Raw genomic sequence first — 26,371 nt, 5'->3', positions numbered from 1 at the left:
GTGCATTTTGCACTAAAGGCTGCCCAGCGGCCCCACTTCAGTAGGTGATACGGAGTGTGCTCACGGCCCTGCTTAGCCCATAGCCTGCTGGTGATGTGATTCTTTGCTGGAAAGTGGGAGATATGGCTTAAACTCCCCTCTAACTGCACGGGGCCTAGAACATGGGTCTCTTGCTTCCTAACCACCAATCTAGTTGGAAAAAGAAGGTGGACCACCCTCCTGCTCCTCTTCACTATTGGACAAAAAGTGGGTGAACCCGCCTTCCCTGAAGCTTAGTTGTGATTCAATAAGGTCATGAACTTAGGCAGTTGACCTGAGTAGGGGTTTTTTGTTTGTGACTCGCACATTAGCAGAAATGCTTAAATTAGGATGACAGAACTGAATATATGTTGCTTCACTCCACTCCATCAAAGAAGTGAGACCCAAGACATACCCATGCAGTTTGTATTAACTGGCCTTTGCATTCCCCTTTATAGCTAGGTGGCAGATTCCCTACCAAAATGCACTTTAAGTGTCTCCATTCAAAGTGTGGACATACATGGTTATTCTTTTAAAATTATGCTTGTGGGTGCATATGCCTAAATTTTTGGCATGACATTGCACAGCTTTGCCATGATTTGGTGCCTTCATGAATTAGGACTTTGCAAAAAGTAGGACTTTTTTCTTGGTAGGTTGAGATCTATATAGTAAATACCCCACATTTTATTCTTAGTTGTTCTTTGTAGTTTGAAAAATATTTCATTACAAACCATGGCAAGAAGATGATCTCAATTGTGAGTGTGAAATCATGTTAATATCAAAAACATATGAAGATACATGTTGTGTTCTGTGTTCAAACAGTTCTTAAAGTTAGCATCTTTCTAAAATTTTCCTTTGAATGGCATATTTAAAAGGCAGAAATGAAAGCTCCTTGACAGTTCAGTTAAATGTTGTTGAAACTGTGCCTATGGATCTTGGAGAAGAATCATTAAATTTGGATTTTCATCTGATCAAACAAAAGAAGGAAGAGTAGTCTTTGTCAGTGGGCTGGTTTTTATTTCCTAAGGCAAGCAGTCATCTCTAAGACTTTGTCAGACCTACTAACAAATTTTTCTACCGTTGTCAGATGGTATTATTTAAAATCGGTTCATCCACTTGTGTGGGATTCATATCCTATAACATAGTGACGATGACAAGAGAGTCTTTTACTGGGAGTGTTATTCAAAGCACTGATTCTCCAGGCATCTGCAGGAAAAACTTGCACTGCACCCACCATCTGGTATTGGGTCCTAACTCCTTGGAAAGACCAAATCAAAAAACTTAGAAGAGGGACACACACACAACATCCGCTTGGAAGTAATTAAAAAAATCTTTAGTGTAGATGTTTTAGCTGTCAGCTCATGCCAAAAGCTAATGATTTTATATCTGATAATTGTAGTAGTGTCTTTAGATATACTGTAGTCGGGCAGATTCCCAAATGCATAACCACATGCATCTCAAAATGAAAGAGCTAGCTGCGTAATCTTCCGCATGCATCCTGAGGCAAGGGAACTGGTTTGCAGTTGCTGAACAGGAGTTAAGTTTTCAGAGAGAAAATACAAGAACATGGCCAATAACTTTGATGTGAAACACATCTGTCAGATATCGCATGTGCGTGCAGATGTGAACGTGTGCACGTTTTAACTTGAGGGGGCTAGGACAGACCTTTCATGCGAATTTTCTTGAGTTTGTTTTACGGATATGGCATGTGTCGTCTCTACAGATAGGTAACATCAAGCTGTGTTCAGCCTTATCTTCCGTATGTTTATATGAATGGTGGTATTTGATATCATTGTAGTTCTTTTGAGTTATAATAGGGCCAGGGTTGCATAATGACTTTGATGCCTGGGAGAGGCTCAGAGCCTAAGTGGCTGAAGAGAGGTAATCCTTAAAAATCAGCATCCAATATGGGTAAGTTAAATAGTCTAGCCCGGCCTTCCAGACCATGAGAAATTTACATTTTAAAAGAAGGGACCTGTAAGAATATAACCTGGCTGTTCAGAAGTTGAGAGAGACAGTATCTTTAGGATACTAGATTAGTCATTTTCCTGTCTGAGACGGTACGAGTATTTTTCCAGTCTTAATTAGATCAGGAAGGGATTTTAGTCTGGTAAACGTGCACCTTTGGAGGACAGGAAGTTGGGTAACGTGCACTCCTGGAGAATGGCTGGTGTATGTAAGTGTCCAGATAAGAAACCATACTTAAGCTTTGCCTCGAGAGCAAGTTTGTCTTTAGCTTTTCCAGGCACAGGGAAACGTTGGAATCCCTCGGCCTGTGGGCTGAGAAGTGGCAGGAGACCCTGGCACAGCGGTAAGGGGCAGATGCTGCTTTCTAATCTGGTGATCTGAGTAAAAGCCGCAGTCTTGAGTTTAAGATGCAGGTTAAGACCAGATTATTGTTCTGATGGTTTCTTTAGTTTTGTCCTTTCTTAGATTTCTGTCTCTCTCTCAACATATGGTAACTGATTTCTTGTTTGCTCTTATTTTTTGTTGAAAAATCTTTTTTATCTTCTGTAATTTATTGTCAGGGTAAGTGTGATATCAGAGTATCATACAGTCAGGCCTCTTCTCTGGAAGGGTGGATGGTTGCGTGACTGGACAAGGTTGTGAAAAGAGGATGTGTCTGGGAAAACCCGGCCGTATGGTAAACCCTAGTCTTGCTCATTTTGTTGTCTGCACCCTTATTTTGCTCAGGGCATCAGGTCTTCGGTAAACGTCCATGAGCTCATGATCATCTTCTCCTCCTTGCTCTTTTTTCTTGTACTGTACCAAATATTTTCCTTAGCACTTGGTTTTCAAATGCTTGCAAGCTTTTCTGTTTGCCTTTGTCAGGGTCCAGGATTCACATGTGTATAAAAGGACAGGTCAAACAATTGTGCTATAAAGCTAGATTTTAAGATTTTTTGAGACTTTTCTTGATGACTATTTTATTTTAGGTTGAACAGGCACATATTAGCACTGTAAATTCTTGCCTTGGTTTCTATAGTTATTTGATTGTCCTCAGTGATGATTGTTTCTATATATTTAAACTTTTCTATCTTTTCCACACTATCGTTGCTTATCCTTATCTTCCCGTGATCTTGTAATTTTTTTCTGGTTGTGATCATGTAGTAGTTTTGCTGACACTGATAGGAAGCCCAGCTTCTTTAGTGTGCAGCTAAGATCTCTGTATTGTACCGTTCAACTTCCTCTGCTACTAGGCATATAGCATTGGGCTGGTGCAAGCCATTCAACTGCAGATCTTTTCCTTCTTTTCAATGGCTCTTAAAACCTTCTCAAGCATCAAGTTGAAAAGCATTGGTGATGGAGTATTCCCTTCTTTGAGTCTGCTATTATTTTCTCTCAAGTCTAAAAGCATTCCTTCAATTTTCACACAACTCTTTGATCCTTCAGTGCTTGTCTTAGTAAGGTGTACCAGTTTCCTAGGAATTTCAAACCCCGCTATGGTTGTCTATAGTGATTCTCTTTTAATACTGTCGTAAGCTTTGAAGAAGTCGCTGTAAACTTGATGTGCATCTTGCCATTTCTTTTCCAGCAATACTCTCATTGAAAATATCTGATCCAAAGTTGCTCTATCTTTCTTGAACCTCCACTGATAATGTCCCACCATTTTTTATTATTATTATTATTATTATTATTATTATTATTTTTTTTTGCCTATGGAAGCAAACAGTTTAAAAGCAGTTAAAGATAAAATCTTTGTATGCTGTGCATAGTAAGAAGATCCCCCAGTAGTTGCTACACTGTCTTCGATCACCCTTCTGGGAAGTTGGGCCCTGCTTCCATATAATTGCCTGATTCCATCATTCGGGAATTCTTTCTTCTTTCCATATCATTTTAATCATCCTGTGACTATGGTACTTTAATGCTGCAAATCTGAATTTCAAGCATTTGGCTAGAAGATTGTCTGTCACTGGTGCCTTATTTCTGAGGTATTTTAACAGAGATCTATATCTCTAGCAAAGGCTTTACTTTGGCAGTTTGGATTCCAGGAAATCTTCCTTCATTTTCATATTCTGTGTTTAGAAATTCTTTGAACTAGGCTTTCCAGGTTTTCAGGATTTCTTGTCATGCTGTCATCAGATTCCTGCTTTTGCCAGTTACTTACTGTATCTTGCCGTGCACCTTCTTTTCCTGTCTTAGTGTTGCAGTCACCCAAAATCATTCATTTTGTGTCTTGAGGCAGACATGGTTCTTTGGATAAATCCAATATCTTTTATTAGATCATCTCAAATAGTTGGAAAAATTCTTGGACTGGGTACGAGAGGTTTTCGTTTTCTTGGCCACATGTTTTTTCATTGCTTCTGCCATGCACTGCTGTTCAAGGGCCAGTGCTCTGGTCTGGATTGATCACCTCTAGGTTGGATGGTCATGAGCGATTTGGTCCCACGATTCCAGGGTGATGCCCAAACGTTTAGGGTGTCCATGTACTGCTTCTTTGGTGCACTTCATCTGACAGTTTGCCATAGAAGACTTTCTTCGGCAGGCAAATGTCGGGCATTCTTGAGAGGTGACCGCCCCATCTCAGCCATGCCAGTTTTAGTAGAGTGTGAAGACTGGGGAGAGTTGCTTTTCCAAGCACCTCGGTGTCTGGAATCTTGTCTTATCGTAATATAGTACATGAGATATTGCTAAAGCCTCTCCTGAATTCATCTACTATGCCCATTTAAGAATTATTGGTTCAAAAACCACTATTCTCTGAAGCCTAAATACAATAGATGCAGGACTCTGAATTTCAGATTTTTCTCCATTGAGAGGACATGTAATTGTTGTGAGTAGGGCTGGATGTTTCCCACCCCCTCTTGCAAAATAGTTCATTGGCCAAAAAGCAGTTTGTCACCTGATAACTGTTTATGAATGTGGGTCAAATTAAGTGTCTAGTTTCCATGCAATGCATTGATTTTAGCAAGGCTTTTAATATGGCCTCGCACAACATTCTCACAAGCAAGCTAAGGAAGTATGGGTTCCTTAGCTTGGACTATAAGGTGGATAGAAAACTAGCTGGGTCATCGGGTGCAAAAGGTACTTATCAATGGCTTGTTGTCTAGTTGGAAGCTGGTATCAAGGGGAGTGCCCCAGGGGTTGTTTCTGGGGCCAGTCTTGTTCAGTATCTTCATCAACGACTTGGAAGATGGCATAGAGTGCACCCACAGCAAGTTTGCAGATGACACCAAGATGGGGGGGAGTAGTGGATATGCTGCAGGGTAGGGCTAGGATTCCTAGCGGCCTACAAAACCTGAGTGATTGGACCAAAAGAAATCTCATAGGGTCAATAAGGACAAGTGCAAAGTCCTGCACTTAGGATGGAAGGATACCATGCATTTGGTACAGGCTGGGGGCTGACTGGCTGGGCAGCAGCTCTGCAGAAAAGGACCTGGGGGTTAAAGTGGACATTAAGTTGAATATGAGCCAATAGGATGCCCTTTTTGCGAAGAAGGCTAATGGCACATTGGGCTGCATTGGTTTGAGCATTGCCAGCAGATCGAAAGAAGTGAATCTTCCCCTCTATTTGGCTCTGGTGAGGCCATGTCTGGAGTGCTGCATCCAGTTTTGCACCCCCTGCAGAGGAAGGATGTGGACAAATTGGAGAGAGTTCAACAGAGAGCAAGGAAAATGGTTCAGGGGCTGGGGGACATGACTTGTGAGGAGAGGCTGAGGGAACTGGGCTTATTTAGTCAAGAGACGACTGAGGGAGGATTTAATAGCAGCCGTCAACTTCCTGAAGGTCAGTTTGAAAAGGGATGGAGCTGGACTGTTCTCATTGGTGACAGATGACAACAAGGAGCAATGGTCTCGAGTTGCAGCAAAGGAAGTTTAGGTTGGATATTAGGAAAAACTTTCTTAGTAGAAGGGTAGTAAAACACTGGAACAGGTTACCCAGAGAGGTGGTGGAAGCTCCATCCTTGGAGGTTTTTAAGGCCTGGCTAGACAAAGCTTTGACTGGGATGATCTAGTTGGGGCTGGTCCTGCTTTGAGGGGCTGGTCCTGCTGTGACCTCCTGAGGCCCCCTCCAGCCCTGATTTCCTATGATTCTAATACAAATGACAAACTTTTGGAAACAGTAAGAATGGTTCATTTAACATTTTGGAAATAGAAGCTGAACAACTAGTGCCCTATAGTCCAGGAGTTAGGACATTTACCTGCAGTATATGAGCGAGTGGGTTAAACTTACTCTGTGTCATTCAGGGCAACCATTTGAACCAACCTCTCCAGTGACTGTGGAGAGTGTTTTAACCATTGGCTATCAGGTATTCTGGGATGGATTTCTTTTAGTCTCTCCTGTTCAAGTATATTCCTTTCTATGCAAAACTTCAATATTAATGCAATCTGAGGGGGGTACCATGAAAATGATTTTATAGTCCATGCCATTTTATGCATATGTATAGAAGTGTTACAGATTTATCTTCTTTCGTCAGGGGTTCATGGCTACAGATTTTACATTTATAGATCGACTTTGCTGTAAAATCTGAAAGGTGTTTTGTTTATTTCTTTGGCACCAGTTTTAAAAGAATGTGCGAGAACACACTTCTTACTGACTTGTACAACAAGTCTAAATGAATTTTTCATGGAAAAATTACTGTGAATGCAGCATAATCATTGACATATTAAGCCCTAGCTGTTTAAATTGCTGTAAGATTTGCAAATAGAGTTATGCATTTTTCAGAAGACGTATTTCCAAAGTGTATGACTAAACAATATGATAAAGTGTCATTTTGAATGATTATATTTTACGTGTAGATAATTCAGAAATGGGTGAACATATTTTACTAAATATTTCCCCAGAATTTTCCTATGTGAGGTTAAAAAAAATATGAAAATTCAGTGCGATTCAGGGGAGCTACTCAGTTTTTAAGGCAAGTGATACCGCAACACAGATAGCTCTGTGCACTTGAGATTATGACCATAGCCTTTTTGCAATCTCAAATCTGTGCACTTGCACAGTTTTTTTGTTTTTTTTTTTTCAATTTATAAGTTAGGCCTGTAGCGTATAGTTGAGAATTTCAAATCTGCCCGAGAGTTTTAGCCTCCAGATCCGTAGGCCTCTTTGAAAATCTCAGATGCTAACTATTGTTACATGTTGATCCAAAGTAAGGAAGTTTTAAAAATATTTAAGTATTTGACGTTTAATTAACCATTAACATTATGATTCTCCAGGGCTGCTTCCTTACAAAGTGTCACATGCTTATTATCATCACTATAAAACTGCTTTTGTTTTGGAACTATAAATAACGATTTGGCAGTAAAGGAGCATGGTGCATTATCACGTGAAGAGTAAATGGTACATACAACAATGAGAGCAAAAATATGCAGCTTCAGCTAAACATACTACTTTTATGGTGTGTCCTTTATTAAAAACTTTAAAATGTTTCAGCAAAAAAATGTTTCTTCTAATGTGTTGTTTTAAATACTATATTACTTAAACAAATATTTAAATATTATATTAGCTTTTCTGCATACTTGACATGAATATAATTCTACCTGCCTGCCAAGTATGTCAAAACCCCAAATCCACTTTCATGTGCCAGGGTAAATGTTTATTTTGTTTTCCCACATAATGTGCTCTTTAAAGTGTCACCAGCATACCAAATCTGATTGCTTTTTAATAGAGACACGGTGTTTTTTTTGCTTTCATTAGGAAACAGGATAAACTATCAGTAAAGCTTATGCTAATGAATCCATACACAGTAGATGTTCTTTGCTTTCTCTTCCCAAGATAAATACCCTTCAAAACTATTGTGCTCGCATTTTATTTTTATAAATATATGAAGCATACAAATTTGCAGCTTTATTTACAGTGTTACAAAGCAAGGGCCCAATCCCAAGATAAATATTTAGGGTCCCAAGAGAAATTATGGATTCTCCAAAAAAGTAAATTTACTGTGTGTCCTAAAACAGTTGGAGTTATTTAAGGCTTGATTCATTAGAGGGCCTTTATTAGGAAAATCTGGTTCCAGCAGTGTGGAACATCCACATTTGGGGCATGAAATGGAACGATATGAAACATGCCAGTTTTTCTATGCATGTGTTCTTGCAAACATTTTCTTTGATTTTTAGATATGCGTGTTGTTATGTGTTTCACTTCAAGCTTTCAGGTTTGAATCTCCTCTCTCCCTCTTCCCTCCCAAGCGTAAAGCACTCCTTTAATCTTAGCTAAAACAGCTGAGTCTCGCCAGCTTTGGTTTGGAAACTGAAGATTGTAATGGTTCTCCCGTCTTTGAGCCATAAATCAGTTCAGACTCACCAAAAAGTTCAAGCTGGTGAACCTTTCGGTAAACCTAGCTCAAGTTCTGGATTTGAAGTGAAACACTAAACCAGAGGCAAAACCCAGGCCTGGGGTTTTGTTAGAATAATACAAATGTCTTATGTGGGATTTTGGAGGAAAAACGTGTGTTTTTATGGGATGGTCCTTGATTTCGAAATGGACAAAGCATTCTTATGGTCCAAGCTTGCATCGTTTCAGTTGCATTTACAAAGGGAAGGTGAAGTGCTAATGCTGAGCCATTTTGTAAAATCTAGGAACTACCCAACTGAGAACCAGGCCTTGGCATTTTCCCCACTTTGACAGCCTCTGTAATAATTGTGCTTCAGGTTTCTAGCAAATGTGATTCATTGAACCATACTCCCTCACTTCTGCAAAGTCAGGCATCAAGTTGGTGACGGAGACATGTTTAGGACTCAGCATTGCTGATGTCCAGTTCCTCCTTCTAACCACTAAACAAAAGTCTCTCTTGCACATTTGCATATGTTTGGAATCACACATCTGTTGTGCATTGCTTTCACTGTGTGATCTTTAAAGAATATTTGCATGCAGTTTTGTAGCATATTAGTTGTATAGGGTTGATCTCCCTGAAGTCAGTGTATGTTTTACTGCTGATTACTGAGGGAACAAAATCCTAGCCTTACTTAGCTTGTGCAGTAGTCTTTTAATGTATTAAATGCATCCTTTTAATAAAGCTTTTGCAGAATGTTCATGGAATGAGCAGTGGATAGCCCTAACTTTTAGGAAATTCAAATTCTTACACTTTAATATGAATCATGTAGGTATGAAATTAAATCTGTATACTTTTAATGAAATATTGTCATTTGGTGTGCAAACTCAAAACATCAGTCTCAAGCAAAGATATTTTGTTATGGTTGCTCCTAGAAACTGTATGATAATATCTAAGCTATGACATTGTAATTCATTTACTGTGGTGTTATTTGCAAGCAACTGTTCAGCTTTTTGTAATTTTCAGTGCGAGTTAACTTAAAAACAGCCAAAGCCAATGAGACCAGCAGTGGATCCACGAATGGGGCAAGGAGGATGTGATCCTGCCATTTTGGCTGTGCTGTGCATGCTCAGTAAGCTCTGAGCTCACAGCCTGGTCAGCGGGAGCTCCTACTGGAGCTCAACATGAGCGGCAAACTCTCAGCTTCCCACCTGCTTGGAGTGGGTCCTGGATGCAGCCCCTGCTCGTGCACGGCTCCAGAGCCCAGAGGATGAGCGCTACTGCTGCTGCTCATCCGCTGCCTTCCATGAGTGTCAACACTCAACCCTTTGGCTCTGGAGCTGTGTGAAAGCAGGGTGTACCACCAGACCCTGTGCTGAGAGCCCCCTGCCCCCTCCAGATCTGACTCTCTAATATTTACCCCAGTGGCTCAAGAAATGAACAGAGGAATGAGCAGGAGGCTGGAGAGAGCAGGAGAACAATCAGGAGGCTGGAGATAGCAGGGGAAGTCTCCAGCTCAACCCCAGGGGCTTTTCTCCAGCTCCCTACTCATTCTCCTGAGTCTCAAGCCTTCAGAGGCTGGAGACAAGCAGGGGAACAAGCAGGAGGCGAGCCCCTGGAGAGGAGCTGGAGATGTTCCCCTGCTGTCTCCAGCCTCCTGCTTGTTCCCCTACTCATCTCCAGCCTTGGAGGCTGCTGCTATTGCTGGTGAGTGTGGGAGAGCTGGGGGAATGAACAGGGGCTGGGTCTAGGCAGGGCCTTCCCCATGGTCTTCTCCCCCCCTCCTCCAGCCCCCCAACCCCCTACTTACCTGGCACAAAGCCAGGTCCAGGTCCCTGCAGCTTGCACCACTGCCTGCCCCGCATGGCCAGGCAGCATGCTTCAGCACCAGGGAAAGGGCCAACCACAAAGATGCTGGCTGGTTACCAGACTGTCTCTGTGGAGGACTGGGCCTCCAGTTGCCTCGGGGCATTGTGCAGCACCGTGGCCTGCCTTGCTTTTTTCCCCCGGGGTATTGTTTGACCATATCCAGGGATCTAATTTTGCTCCACTGCTGCAAATTTGCAGCACGGGGAACATTTTTTTGTTCCCATGAGTGCCTCTTGCAGCATCTCAAAGGGGTTTGAGACACTGCAAGAGGCACGTGCATGCTCATCTGGACACGCCCACTGACTTGAGCAGGGCCTAATAGTTGGAATAGGATCTGGCCCTAAGTCTTTGTGCTTTCATTGAATAGATGCCTTCTTATCACCCTGGTGTGCAGTGAAAGTATGAAGCCTAGCTAATTAAGCTTAACGCTTTTAATGCTTTCAGAGTCACGATCCTGGATATCCGAGACAGATCAGTGGATGGAAAATATTTAGAAAACTAGTTTTGCTAATGCAACAGGATGTGAAAACTATACTCAGGCTAGATACAGACATTCAAAAAGCTCAAGGTGGAATCGATCTAAGTTTCACAGTTTTCTGTAAGTGGTGTAGTATAGCTCGGCAGCGCACAGAAGCACACGTTCAGCTTTTGGGAGGGAGGGAAAGCGCAAATCTTAGACTGGGTTCTGCCATTTTTAAACCAGTCTGCCTGTGCCAAGCTTCTGTTCTGTTACAGGTATCGACTGGTTTCCGATCACTTTTATACTGGTGAAAATGTAACGTCTGTACCTGGCCTCAATGTCTTTCTGTAGCTGCTCGATGAAATTAATGATCTCTGGTGATTATTGTAGGATAAATCACGATTCTAAATTTAAGTCTATTTAACAGATATGTTAAAATAGTCGCTCATCTAGTTTTCACGTAACGTTATTTGTTAGTTTTAAGCCGTCATTACTAGCGTTTTGCAGTAGGTGTTATCGTCATAGCCCGATTCGATATCGTTATAAATGCATTAACTTGCCTGCATTGAAGATGGGCTCCTCTGCGTGCCTCTCTTAGTAGACATTTGTTCCCTTGCTGCTAACAGTGAGGTGGAAAAGAAGCTACTCCTTACAAACCTGGGTGTGATGAACAATTTTTCTCTCTTGAAATGTATATGAAATATCAAGCTTTGCTTTGAAATAGAAGTCTTCAAATTAAACATTGCTGCTTCCTACACCAAAGGCTAAATTGGTCCAACAGTGCAGATTTGTTGGTGTTAGTATCAGAAAACTAAACTTAACTGAAACAAGTGGTAGCCTTTCCTATAAAGGTGCATCTTCTTAATGATTTTTTCTTCCTCTACCAGAAAGCTCCAAGTACGCTACTTACTGACTTGATACAAGGCCTGTCCTCTCTTTCTATTCTGATTCCAAAAACCTTTTAATGTTTTAAAATTCAGACAAATCGTAGTAACATTCACTGACATTACGCTATTTTTTAATTTAAAATTCAGAAGGTTTATTTTGGGTTTTAATTAGACATATATATTGAAGTTTTCACTCTGCTTATCTTTGACTAAAATTCCATGGATATTGTCTTCCTTGATTCACCTGCCCATAAGTCTTTTCCTACAAGTGTAAACAGAATTTTGTTTTAAAGCTACTTTACTTATTTGGGTGGTGAAGCACTGGAACGGGTTACCCAGAGAGGTGGTGGGATCTCCATCCTTGGAAGTTTTTTAGGCCCAGCTCAACAAAGCCCTGGCTGGGATGATCCTGCTTTGAGCAGGTGGTTGGACAAGATGATTGTCCAACTTTAATTTTCTATGATTCTGAGTATCTTTTGAGATCTTTTGACTATTTGCCATTTTCCTTATCGGTTAGTAATGCTTTGCAAATTTTGCCTTGTCGTTCTGTTTTCTATTCCTGAACTACATACATATTGTATTCTTTATTTTGTTCACTAAAACTAGCAAGATTTTCCTGTATGATAGATTTTTGTTCATGACTCATGAAAACAATCCCACATAATCTTGATAAAAGAAATTCCATGTTTTGAAATGATTAGAAACATTTGCTTTGGAAAACAAACATAACTCAAGAACATATTGCCATTTTTGTTAAGATGACATCCGGTACCAGTGTTGGCTGTTTTGTTTCTTTAACTTCTGGTAATATATTCTATCCAAACTTTCATATACTCTCATATTTTATCAGTACATAAAGTGCCTTACAATATTGTTCATAATTGTTTCCCCTTTGTTTCAGTGAACATATTTTGAGTTATTTAGTAGTTTTTTTAAACTTATTTCAGAGCTGATGTAGACTGGTTGTGCTAATTTTCATTGTAGATTCTTTCATGAATAATCATCATCACCAAATTCTTTACTGTCATCTTTTATCGAGAAACTGCTTGACTTATCTCAGATGTTGAAGTAGAAACAGAATGCATCTTGTCTTAGTTAACTTTTGTATGCTCCATAACTCCTTTTGACTTTCACTGGCCAAACATGCATTCAGGGTCAAGATTTGGTCCTGCAAGTTGATATTGGTGCTAGAAAATCTTAATGTGGTTAACCTTTTTTAGATCGGCTCCACAGCATTCTGCATTTTCTCTCGGCAACTCTCAGATCAACCCAAAATGCACATTTAAAAAAAAATGCTTTTTCTGCTTACCAGGACTGTTCAGCAAGATATAAAAAATTCATCCTACTTTTTTATTACAGTGACCACCGCTGCTTTCAGTAAACACTTTATAATACGTAACGCTTTTGCTGGTGCTTGAGGCATAACAGAACACAGGTAGCTAGTGTGTAGCTAGCTGGGTTACCCAGTGCTGAAACAGTTAAAAACTTTTGGTTCTTTCAACAACTTAAAAAGACATAAAGCGCATATTGAGAAATCACACCCCTCCTGGAGTTCAAGTTTTGCTGTCACTTCAGTTGAACCAAGATTTCACCTATAATTAATCATGGGACCAAATATAGACTACAAGTTTAAGAAATCCCAGGAATTGAACTCAAATATGCCAGCTTGAACGCGGTTGATTTTTTCGACAAACGAGTGGGATTGCAGTTGCCAATATTAGGGTACGGAGAAATGTACGTTTTAGCAGTTTTAAAAGGGGAGGGGGCGGATGGTGGGGGGGTAGTTGCTGCTTTGGAGAACACATCAGCTGTTATGTCTGTGTGATCCTGCAGCATAAAAGTGAGCTAAATCTGTATAACTTTGTCTCCTAATGAATCAGAGTTAAAGATGGAGCTTTTTTACTACACTTGTATCACTGCAGAATGATGCAGTTGCATCCTGGGCATTTGTATATGGTATTCTTTAGTATCTGTAAGAGTGTTATACCTATCGACACCCTTATGTGCTATTGTGACTTTAAATGAAAAAATATTTCCCAAGCTTCACCTTTTAAAGATTCTTCAAAAAACTGCTAAATAGATATTAAATCAACTGTATAGCAGACTTTAAAATTATTTCCATTCTTTGATTTTTAACATTTAAATTTTGCCTGTTTTTGCAGGGGGGAGAGGGGGAATTAAAGTTTTGCATAAAGCAGATCTTGAAATTTCTGCTATTGTGCTAAACTTTCTTTTGGAAGCAAAGGATTTTACCCATAATTAGGGTATAAAGACTTCTGCAAATGGTGAAAAAGGAAGAAAATGTCATGAGGTGGTACATGCTGGAGCATTTCAGAAAGAAACTTGGGCATCCCATTTTGATTTTATTTTCTAGTTTTGCATAAGATCCAGGTTTCCATAAGCAGAAATCGTGTGCCATAGTTTAATAACAAGCCTCAACACTTAGCTTTTTATTTTTTTTTAAATAACATCAAACAGCAAGAGCGCAAGGACTAGTTTCCAGACTTTGTAGAAGATAAATTTTTAAACCCATCATACAAAAAAGAGCCTTGTTTGTGTGCATCTCCCAGGCAGTTGTGAATTTTACCCTATATGACCAAAAGATTTAACTGTAACCGTACTTATAAGCTTCTAAAATCATTTGTACTTATGTGATCTGGAAACTGATGTAAACCTAGAAGAAGTCTTAAGAAGAATGCTAGGCAAAAGACATAAAGGTCTCATATATTAACCTGGTATGCAAAGTTTTTGATGTGCAGCCAAATGGAAACCACAGAAAAGGTTTACAGCATCCTCGATCAGAAAAGCAAAGGAAAGCCAGTCGTCTTAATTTATTAGTCTGGTAATAAGCCCCCACATAATTTTTTATGTTTGCTAGCATGGTTTCTTCAAAATTATTTTACAGCTTTTGGAAAACATTGGTAGAAATTAGCCGTAAATTTAACACGTAGATTTACAACTTGCATTAAGCTGTATCTAGAAACAGAAAAAAAATTATTTTCCTACAGAAATCAAAGGTATCCCATGAACAGGAAATGTTTCATTTACAGGTTCCAGTCCACGCTTCTCACTACCAGTAATACATTTTGACAAGGAAATTTGAATCTGGTATGGAGCTACGTTCAAATAAATTCAATATTTGAAGATTATGCACGTGTACAAGGATACCCCATTACTGTAGGAACAGTGAGCACGTATCATAAGAGCAATGTTTATTTTTCAAACATTGAGCTTGCGCTGGCTGGGAATTGTTCCACTCATTTTTTTTCTGCTTACGGGATTGTCCGTGCGCTGTGATTTTCTTTATTATTTAAAGTTTACTCAAAGGTTTGAACTGAATCTCAGTTTTGCCTGCCAACTCCTCGTCCCACAAGCCCTGTTAGATTACCTTTTAACTGCTTAGGGTTAAATCCTGGAGCTACCCTGGTCTCAGACTTCAGGAGAGCACAGTCTCTGTCCCCAGAGCAGAGCAAGGACTGAATTTTCTCTAAGGAAAATAATGGCCTTGGAGCAGCTGTGGTCCTTCCTTAACACAGACCAGTTCTGTAGATGGACTGGAAGGACTTCTTCCCTTACTTCTTCTTTCCATGAGTTCCTTGTATCATAATATGTATTTATGTATAACATGCTTTCAGTTATCTAAATGGCTGTAGCAGTGGTGAATCCTTTAGAAAACACAAATACTTTATTCATTCTATCCGATGGCAATTCACTGAGAGGAAGAGACTCAGCTCTTAACTGTGGCTTTTGCAGATAAAATTTAGAGATGTGAACATCATAATGTTCACACAGACACTTCTTTCTTAAGGAACCTCCCATGCTTCAATGAGCCAGGTTTTCACACCCAGATCTACAAATTGGAAACAGACAAAAGCTACTCTTTACAGGCTGTCTTCTGGGTTTTGTTCAGGTTTTACCTGTGCATTTTTCACAATGTTCTACAGATGATACATACCTCCTCTTGACATAAAATTTCATTGTTTTATCAATCTCTGAACTTGCACAGCGATATATAGATTTTAAGGCCTTGGCTTTCTGTTTATGAGCATCCACTGCACTCTTTCATTTCAGTTGATACCTCAGGTACTTACCACTTCTGAAAATCTTTCTTTAATGTTCATGTTTTATGGAATAGCTTTATTTTGTTGAGAATAATATTAAAGAAAAGCAACAATGGCCACATCCAGATACGGTTTGTGGTGCCACAGACTGCATGCATGAAATAGTAAAACATGCCCTGCTGTGCAAACTTGCAGTGCGGGGGCAAAATTTACTACCAAAATTTCTCAGTAGTGAAAAAAAGTGTCACAGACCATGCAGAAAAAAAAAGGCATGCGCTGGAACAAACGGAGGCTTGGTCCTCCAGTGAGATGCTCTCACTGCTGACCAGAGTGTCTCTACTGCTCCATTTGTGCCCCTGCCACTCCAGCACGCCGAGAGCCAGGAGAAGCTGGGCACGGGTAGTTTGCCCAAAATGGGACGTGTCCACAACAAAGCGCACGTGCAGGGGCGTGCAATGAGGCACAAAGTAGCGGCACAATTTTGTACTGCTACTATTTGTACCACTGCACGCCTTCACATGTCTGGACACGGCCAGTGATTTACATTAAAATTTTGATCCCATAAAAATTGAGTTGGTCTTGATATACGTGAAAGTGCCCCAGGCCTTGTTCCTCTTGTAATCGAGATGTAAGGGCTTTGTGCATATGTAAGCTGGTTGTATATGAAGGGAACACCAAAACAGCAGGACATCAAAGGCCACACATTTGTGGATTATATACTTCCTTAGTATAGACTGTATAGCTTGGCACAATAGTAAGAAAGATGAGAACAAATTGTCTACAGGGGTGTATTTCATGGCTAAATCTAGATTTGTATCACAAAAGTCATCAATCTGTCCTAAAGTATCATGGTTATTTTTTTGTAGAAAACCCTACATGTGTTTAATCTTTAAAAAGGCTTGCACCTTCTCTTTGCTTACTGCTTAAAAGCACTTCTTGGAAGAGTGTGTATTTTTTTTTCATTTAAATAATGAACATCCTCAGATAACAGGTTTAAGGCACATAGAATTTAAAATGTATTTCCAAAACATTTTGGGCTCAACTTGGCATTATTAAGCTACCTGTACAAGACCATTTTTCCTACTGAATACTACTTGTTTGCCTTCAAAGCTGAGCTCTTAAGCTGTATGATCTGAGTGTTGACATGGACAGGGGGTATCACCGTTTCTAGGACCGGGAAAAAAAGTCAGTTTCTTGGACAGATATATCATTGCCAGCCAGATATACTTTCCAGGCACCAGTGTTTTAGGACATTGATATATTCTTTCTATTCCTTTTTCCTTTTATTTCATAGCTATATCAGCAGTTGCAGAGCGATTATATTTTTTTTCCCCTCGGGTAGACCCTTTGCTCCTTTGAAGCTGCAATAGCTGCACAACAAGAGGTCTTTAGAAATAGGAAATCAGAAAATCATACCACAACCTGAATATGCAAGCAGTTTGGGAAGCCAGCAACTTCATCACTAACATTGTTGCCAAACACTGGGGTGTCCAGCCATGGTGCATACATTTTTCAAATGTTCCAGCTTAGCAGCTACTCGGCACATTTCCTCCAGACACTAAATAGTTGGTAGGTAAGTTAACGTTTGGCCTTCTGCCTTCTCCACACACAAAGAGCTTTATATGTCAAGTGTGAAAGCTTTAAAATGGAATCAAAATAAGAGTATTTTTCATCCTGGATGGTAGGTGACAACATGTAACTCTTTACCTTTTTTTTTTTTTTTTTTTCCTTTTCACCCTTCCTTTTTAGCTGTTCATGCTGAAAGAAAGATATAATGCAACACATTTTTGGAAGGCTAAGCATACTCTTACAGTGCCAGCTCCTATCTGCTGCATCCTTCAGCTTGTTCCAAGGAAAGCATGCAGAATATTTTAACCATGCTGTATGCTGCATAATTTCAGTGCCTTAGCTGCTGAGAATGGCTAGTCCTATGATAAAGAGGATGGGAACTATATATATTTTTTTCTACTTTAGATAACCCACTAGGACATTGTCACTCATGACATTCATGGTACCTGGGTTCAGAGACCAACACAGAACCCATGAATTGAAGATTGTAGCTAGGATGTCCCTGGGGATTTGTCATTTCCAGGCGTGCGTAAGTGTCCCAGTACATGTGTGTCTAAACTGGTGAAGACTTTCATAGGAGGAACTTGCTGCTTCTCTCCATAAAGGAGTGAGAGAGATTTCTCCTGATGTCAGTAGACTGTTTCTTAGTTATAAGTTCCTGTACCACTGCATAGTGTGATGGATTTCCAGAAAGAATTGTAGCCAGAAAAACAGAGGTCGCAGCTTTAGGATGAAATGATTCAAATTTGCAGAAATATGAAATTAGAGCTACTACAAAAGGTGTAGGCTTAGTTTGCTTACCACTTCAAGCGATGTGGTTTTACATTGGATTTTGTAGGAAAGAAGAGCGTAGTATATTATACGCCACATAGGAATTTCTGTTTTGCCAGGTCTTAAGTAGGCAACAAATAATAGCACATGTTCATTTTTTTTACACAACTTTCTTATAGGGCAGAAAAGAAAAGGGAAGGGAATAATTTCAATATCTTAGAAATGGTAGGTACTAGTTTTTTCCATGAACCAAGTATTCACCGAAGGAAAAATAATCATAATAATTTTAGTATACGAGAGCTGGAAAGCCCAGTGTAAGGAAATTCCTTGTTGTTTTTTCTGTGTGAAATTAGGAAGAGGTGTGAAGGTAGTATTGAAAACGGGTCATTCTTTTTATTTTTGGTTTTGTGTAAATTTTCGGTGCATTGGGAAACCTATATACTCTTCGACAAGATCTCATGGGACCTGCAACTTAGCAGCAGGACTCTCTTTGGGTGATTCCACTTTCAACCTTGAACGTTTCAAGGAAATATTATTCAAAGGATTATCAGTTATTTGGTTGTTATTCAGTTCATGTTGGTCATTGCCATCTAATTTATTTGATGTCAGGGTTTCTGAGAGCCATAATTCCTATCTAATTGAAACTTGTGCTTCTAAATAGATGCACCAGGCACTTCGGGACACCTTCCACCCACCAGCACACACAGCTCTTGGGAGTGCTTCTGATATTTCAAGAAGCTTAAGTCCTTTATGTGGTGTTTATGTCCTATCTTGTTGGCTATTTAACAGAAGGTTTAACGAAGTGCTTCCCAAACTTTTCTTCAGCATGACCCCATATGTGACCCCATTTCCTCAGCATGACCCGTCATTCCCAACTCGCAGCCCCCTGGCTCTGCCGGTGCCCCTCACTCCTAATCTGCAGCTCCCCACTCTCCCCAGTTGCCCCAGGGCCAGAGTCTGTAGCCCCTGCACCCTCCACCCCCACCCCAGCAGCGCCTGAGCTGGCTGCTGCCCACAGGAAGCAGCCCAGTTCCCCGCCCCTGTTGCCTCCCCCGTGGGTGGCATGGTCAGCGCGGAGCCCATGGGGTGGGGAGGATGCGGGCTTGGGGCTCCCCACCCTGCTGCCCTTCCCCCGGGCCTCTGCAGCCCAGTGGGCAGGACCTGGCACAGGATAGAGCACCGTGCCACGACCCCATCCAGTGATGTCACCACCCCATTTGGGGTCACAACCCACAGTTTGGGAACAACTGGTTTAAAGGCTGCCTGATCACATTCTGGACGTATCAACACAGAACAAGGATTTATTTTCATTTATCTTTCTACGTTGGCAAAAAACAAGTTGTAAGCAGAACGAAGGGAAGAAGTGTGAAGGCAGTCGCATTCAGTCTGAAATTCTGTGTCCTGTCTGACAGGAACGGTAATTGCACCCGAAAAAATTACTTAGCAGAATGCAACAAGGAAGGCAGACCTGAGGAAGTAGAGGAATGTGTAGAAAAGGAATTGAGAAAAGAAATGCTTCAGTGTAATGTCTATCCCTGCGGTTCAGTCGCACAAAAGAGGTTTAGAAATTAAATTTGGGACTTCAAGCTAGAGCAGTTGACTAGCCAGGATAAGGCTGTCCAACTTCTGAGTGGACGTGGGGCACTCATGGGGGGGATGTAGAAAGTGGAGAAAGGAGAGGGAACCCAGAGATCTTGGGGTTGGGGGCAAAGGGCAAGAGAAATAGCGACAGCAGCAGTGGGAACACGTGATGGAGGGAGATGGCACTCGCTAGGAAGGAGTGACACCTGGACCTCTGGGGCAAAGCATGGGGAGCCGAGGAGGTAAAGGTGGCAGGAGCCTACGGGCCAGTGGCTAACCACCAGTTGGACGGCCCTGCGTAGAATATGAAGAGAGAGAAAACATCTCTGGGTTTCTCGGCGGCTAGGTGACTCGAGCATTGGATGATTGCGTTCGGTTCCTCCTGGGAGAGACGTTGCTCTCCGAGCAGAGACCGCGAGTGTACAGATATTCGGGATTTTTCTCTCAGAGTGAAAATGGCCACTCGGAGAGAAAAATAACCTGGGAACAACCAGGGTTAAATCGCTCCAGGAGAGTTTCTCCTGGGAGACATTCTCATCTGAGAGAAGACACGTCACAGTCCTTCAGCATCCCAGGGTGCTTTGTTCCTGCCCCCTTTGCCACCCTCCTCACCCCTCCTCCCCTCCCCCCCCCCCGCCATCATTCACTGGACGTCAGCTGAGCACGGAGCATGACATACCCCTTCACAGTCCCCACATTGTGTTGCAGGAGATGCAGGTTGACCCTGAGCAAGGCTGTCCTGTGCTCGGTCTCCAGAGGCAGAATGAGAAACCGTGCAAAGCACGCAGACACGTGCCCTCGGGGGCCCGCTGGTTGTGCAGCACGAGCACGGCAAGCTCTCTGCTTTTCAGGGGCTCAGTATTCGATTGCCTGTTCAGGCACCTCCAGGTAAATGTTACTACCAGGAAAACAAACCTGGAAGAATTCTCCTAGATCACTTGAATGTCTGTAGACAAGGTACTTTGGGTGAATCTGAGATCTTTTATGAGATCAACTTAAATAGTTGGAAAAATATTTTAAAAAAATCAAGGTTTCAGGTTTAAAAACCATTTGTCAGGCCTCCTATGTCCTTAGACCAACATGGGTACAACCTGCACCCTTGAATGTCTGTATGCAGCCTAAGAGTGAGTGGGTTTAATATTGGGATGGCCTTACCGTGAGTAGGTGAGATAATGAGATACAACTTCTCCCAGTCAATAGGTAAGGAGGGCATCCAGAAAGGAATGGGAGTAGAATTCGATATCATGTATGTAGTTCAAAGAAAGGTTTTCTTTTCTGATTCAAGCCCCATTTTTTAAGGCCAAGTACAATGGCAAAATCTGTCTTCGGGTCCTTTTCTCACCAATAAGCACTTTATTTCTCGCCAAACCAGATGAAACAAACCCACAATTTTAAATTTCATCAGATGGTGAATTAACCTTGGACTCAGGCTGAAGAAGTTCTTCGGGCTATAAAAGCACCCGTGTTTACCTTTTCTTCGCTGTCTTGTTGATTTGTCGTTCTGATGCGTGAGCTCGGGCTGTACGTAGCAAGTGCCAACGTCTGGATGTCAGTGCCGACAGCCACTCCTGTTCAGGATTGTCGAGTTGGTACTGGAATCCTGCTCCTGTTTGGTGTGCAGGATTTCCTTGATTCATTAAGTTAGTGTTTGGGAGAAGATTACAAACCTTTCTCAGAGCTTTAGATAGCACACTTTTCTTGTTTGGAAGATTTGAATGAACTACTATCTGCTTCTTAAAAGGATAATCTCTCTGTTTAGTCTAACTACCTTTTCTGGCCTCCAGAATGTGGCAGATGATCTGGTGTAAATCAGCTCTGCATCACTGAAGCTGATGGGCCTGAAGCATGTGATTAAAATTAAGCATGTACTTAAGTGCTGCTTTGAATCATGACTTATATAGTGTAGCATATATTTGGAGGGCAAATCTATAAATGTATGGTATGTTAATACCTTGATTGCTGAGAGGTGCAGGGTTATGCAAGCCTTTGTTTTACATCAGACTGTTGCTGTATGAAATATATTCTTTAGAGAATCCAGTAGAAAATGTTTTGAGAGTTGTTTACATTTTTCTCAAATGAATTTAATTAGCCTGTTTAATTTCCTCTTTCTTCCTTCCCCTGCTGCCTCCGGGTCCTGAAGGATAAAAGAGAAGGCATAGATCAACAATTAAAATGTCAGGCTAACCACCTAAAGGCTGTACCAACTGTGGATCAGCCTGCACTGTGGTTGCTCTCTTGCTGACCTGGGGCATCCGCAGTGTGACGCCAAATGTCCATTTGCTACAATAATGAGTGATGCCCCTTTAAAAATGATGTAGGTAGGGCTCAATTCTGAAGGGTACTGAGCACTCTGGCTTCAATCCAGGAAAACTCATGTGCATGTGCTTAGTGGTAAGATTCACAGTACGCCTGCATTTCAGTGCTTTACTAGATCAAGACCAGAAAGCTTAGCACCCTTCAGGCTTGAGCCCTTATTGTTGTGCTACACGAGCACATTTCTGGAATACAAATTAAAACTCTCCTCTGACAGATTTTACTCCTAAGAATAATAACCCAGCTGTGATTTATATCTATGCATCTTAACCTGTTTAAATCCACCGGTGACTTTTGAGTTTATAGCTACAGTAGTGCAAGTTTTGTGGATACTATTCATCTTCTGGTTCATAGTTCTGGTTAGAGGAAGTGCATTATTTCATTCTGCTTTATCTTTTAGAGAGCAGAAAGGCAAACACGGATGATGGACTCAGCCCAGTATGCAGAATTCTGCGAAAGTCGACAGCTGAGCTTTTGTAAGTATTATAGCTGCTGTGTTGTATTTAGAGGTACAGTTATTAGTTTTAGGTACTAGAACAGGGATGGCCATTCTGTAGCAAGAGTGCCACAAGTGGCACACGGGGGTGTAGGTTGCAGCCGTGTTGGTCTGAGGACATAGGCAGACAAGGTTCTTTGGGTGAATCTGATGTCTTTTATTAGACCAACTTAAATAGATGGGAAAAAAACATTTTTTAGCCAGCTTTCGGGTTTAAAAACCCTTCGTCAGGCTGAGGACGTCTCTGCAGTTGGCGTGTGCTCTTCCTGGATGGAATGAATAGTAAAGAAGCCAGAAGCCGGGCCGGTCTGCATGCGGGACAGGCAGTCAGTGAAGATGGAAACTGAGGAGTCAGTGGGCAAGTGACACGCTGGGTAGGGGGGAGAAGGGGGATAAATGTAGCATTTAAATAGTGGAGAGGTACCTGGGCAGACGTGGCACACTTCCTGGGTACAAGTGGCACACAGCAGATTGGGGCAGGGGCAGGCAACACAGTGGAAGGTAAGACACAAAGCAGAGAAGCAGCTGGGACAGGGAGCACAGGGAAGGAAGCAGGAAGCAGAGCAGCAGATGGGGCAGGGGATTGGAGTAGCACTTGGGGAGGATGCGTAGCTAATTAACGGTGTGTGCACCAAAGAGGATGGCCCCCATTGGATATAGAAGAACCTTAGTGAAATATTTATTGAAAATGCACTTGTTTAACATACGCTAGAAAACTTTAGATCCTGTGTTCTGATGTCTTCTGAGCTATCACATTGTAGTGACAGCAGACAATATTTTTCATTTCTTTTGCTACTTCCCAGCTTTTCCTTTTAACTCGAGTACGATGGTGATGGGTGCTTGTATAAATCCTACAGGTAGCCTTTTTAAACCATTTGCATGGTAAACTATCCACGCTTGTGATATTGTTATGCACATTTGATTAATGAAGTACTGTCTCATGCTTGGGATTAGTTCTGAAGGCGTCTGAAATAAGCTAAAAATAGCAAATTTTCTTTTTTTATTTCTGCATCCACAGACATACAAAGAACTCACTAAAGGTCTTTTCTATTTTAAGCTGTAACCTCCTGCTGTGGAATTTATTCAACATTAGCCAAATTCATCAGTACACGCCATTCCAACACTAATAACATGATGACAGAATTAGGGCTTTACTACCACTGAAAACCAACTTACTAGAAGCACTTGTGAGCCACAAGTATAATGGTCTGTAAATTAATGGGCTTGATCATATAGCAAAACAGCACTACAGATGCAGTTAAGTGATGACTAAGGCTTCAGGTCAAAAGTCAAAGAGAGAGTGAGGTGAAAGAGCCATTAAAAAGCATGACAGAGTAGCACATGACACTAAAATACAGAAATGAATACAATGGTGTCTTTAAAAAAGAGACCTTATCTCGTTCTTCACAACAGGGCATTTGAATTGAAAGAATAAGTGAGTCATTTATGGATCATAAAGTTCATAACGGTCAGATAAATGACACATCCAGAATAGTGCTCTGGGTAAATGTCAGCAAACGTAGGAAACCATGTTTTGTAAGCGTTTTATTTTTTTCCTGATTCAGTGCGTTTTGCAAGCTTCATTATAATTTGGCATTACACATCTGTGAGCCATTAGGTAAATGATACTTCAGACTGAGGTGATTTCAGAAAATGACAGGTTCATGATAATGGCATTTTTAAACCTAAAAATTATAATCAGACCTCAGCACAAATATAAATTTGCAGTGTACAAGATAAATTTGAATGCTGCTGATTTGTAAAATAAATTATCTGGTGGATAATCTTGCTACATTTTTAATAATAATGGCCTCATTTTCCTCTCACTTGCATTTAATGCCGGTGAAGAGTAACTGGTGTCAGTGGGATTTCACTGGTGTAAAACCAGTGTAAAAAGAGAATCATGCTCACGGTTACTATCTGCTTTGTTTTATGCCAGATAAGATGCTAATAGGTCAAAGTATGTATAGTTTTTTTTATTGAAAGTTAAGGAAAAGTCTATTCCATGTATTAGGCACATAACTAGACTTGGGTACCTAAGTGTAATTCTTTTCTACCCTGCTTCAGTTCCTGAAAAACAGTCCAAAAGCAGCTGCTTTTTTACAGCTCAGTCATAAGGGTAAGCTGACAGTATGTTACAGAAATAGATGCATTAGGGACAAAAAGAGATGAATGGGTTTTTTTCAGGGCTTGACCAGGGTGGAATGGAAGCACAGATAGATGTCGAAGTCTACTTCAGTGCTGACGGGATGGGATAGAAGCTGGGCCTCGAGTGCTGAAAATAATCAACCCCTGGGGCAGGGGGCTGGACCCGATGATCTCCCGAGGTCATAGTATCATCATGGTAGTGTTATGGTAGCTAGGGGCAGGAGGGACCTGAACAGATCATCTAGCCTGACCCCCTGCCACAGGCAGGAATGCATGCTGGGTTCACAAGACCCCAGACAGGTGATCATCCAACCTCCTCTTGAATTTGCCCAAGGTAGGGGCGAGGACCACTTCCCTGGGAAGCTGGTTCCAGATTTTGGATTAGGTCCCTTCCAGCCCTAATGTCTATGATGCTATCTACTACTGTAATATAAGTCCATGAAACTCGCAAAGAGCTGTATATTTACAGTAGTGTTTTATAATTGCATAGTTAAACAGCACCATAAATCTGCACGCTATTGTAAAGGGGTTATAATTTTGTCCTAGCTATGACGTGTCTGAGCAGGGCTGTCCAACTTCTAAGTGGCTGGGGCAGCATGGGCCACACTGGCGTGAGCCTGGGCCCCCCCAAGGCTGCAAACTGCGTGGATGCCCCAGCCTTACCCTCGGCTCCCTGGCTACGAGCTGCCTCATCCCACCCCACTCCACCCTGTCTCTCTTCCCCCAGGGAAGGGGCAGGAAGTGGAAGCTAGAGGAGGGAGGGGGAGAGTCCAGCAGCTGCTGTGGCCAGAGCAGCAGGGGAACAGCAGCTGGGGGGTTGAAAATTAACTCTTCCCAGAGCCCATGTGGCCCATGAGCCACCAGCTAGACAGCTCTGGTCCAGAAAATACAAGAGAAGCGAGATTGGTTTGGTGATGTCTTCTGTTGGACCAACTACATCATTGGGACTGCTGCTAGGTGAGCTTTTGATCTCAAAATATTCTTCCTCACATCTGGAAAAGAAAATTTAAGCTAAATACCAGATAATGCAGTTTTTTTGTTAAATTTCATTTGTATCAAGAAAAAGTCACTTAAAGGGTGAAAAGGACTGTAAACCTATGAAGCACAGAGCCGTTTTCAGAGATAGCCATGAATTAGGTAAAAGGCAGTTGAAATAAATAACCCAAATTCAGAAGGAAGGAGGTTCCTTATTACCTGTGGAGTACAGAGAGGTTAGCAGAGACAAGGAAATTGTAATGAGCCGTAAAATCATTGTCTCTGTTTAGTCCATGGTGTTTAGTCCAGTGTCCTGTAAAGTTATGAATATTTTGTTTCCAGACCTGACCTCTGAAGGGTTCCTCCTGAGTACAGAGACTGTGAGGTCAGAGATGGAACCATCAGTGTTATCACGTATGTCGTTACCTACTTGCAGGGCTCCTCTGCTGTCTACATTGGCCAGACAAGGGTGATCCCTACCTGAAAGAATGAATGGGCACCAATTCAACATGAATTCCAGAACAGCACTTTAATGTCCCTGGACATTTCATCAGCTGTCCTTAAACAAAACGTTAAAAACCAACTTGAATGCAAAATTGCAGAACAAGAAACCATCCACAGACTGGGTTGGTTAACAGTGGTCTCATAGGTTCTACAGATTCTTATCCCATTACCTGTTAGTTTCAGGGTCCTGAACACGTTAACTGCCTTATTTATTTCAATAGATCTAATCACCCCACTTTTTACCACTCTGTGCAGTGTTCCTTCCCATCCATCTCTCTTTCCTTCCATATAATGTAGTTTCTCACGTACAGCATGCCCCCAAATAAAGTGTTGCACCTTGTTTTTGGAAGGGAGAACATAGGAAAAAAAAGACTTTTGCCAGTCATGGCCAAATGTATGACACAGAGTAGGACCTTCTATAAACACGTCCCTGCTTGGACATGTCATAGCTAGCACTTTCTATAAACATAGCATGTCCAAGAAATGTAGCATCAGGAAATTCCTGGTGT

General features: G+C 41.4%; 1 protein-coding gene across 10 annotated transcripts in view; it reads left to right on the top strand.

Moving 5' to 3' along the window:
* SUPT3H (SPT3 homolog, SAGA and STAGA complex component) overlaps positions 1-26,371 on the top strand; it is a 434,721-nt gene that overhangs the window by 322,778 nt on the left and 85,572 nt on the right. For all 10 annotated transcript variants that reach the window (XM_059728886.1, XM_059728883.1, XM_059728873.1 and 7 more), the window contains one exon: positions 22,140-22,215. In XM_059728886.1, coding sequence (XP_059584869.1) covers positions 22,140-22,215 — 76 coding nt within the window. The remainder of the gene's footprint in view (positions 1-22,139; positions 22,216-26,371) is intronic.

This window comes from Alligator mississippiensis, chromosome 1, assembly GCF_030867095.1.
Source record: "Alligator mississippiensis isolate rAllMis1 chromosome 1, rAllMis1, whole genome shotgun sequence".
NCBI lineage: Eukaryota > Metazoa > Chordata > Crocodylia > Alligatoridae > Alligator > Alligator mississippiensis.
The sequence above is the reverse complement of the archived record's forward strand: the minus strand, read 5'-3'. Positions and strand labels throughout refer to the sequence as shown.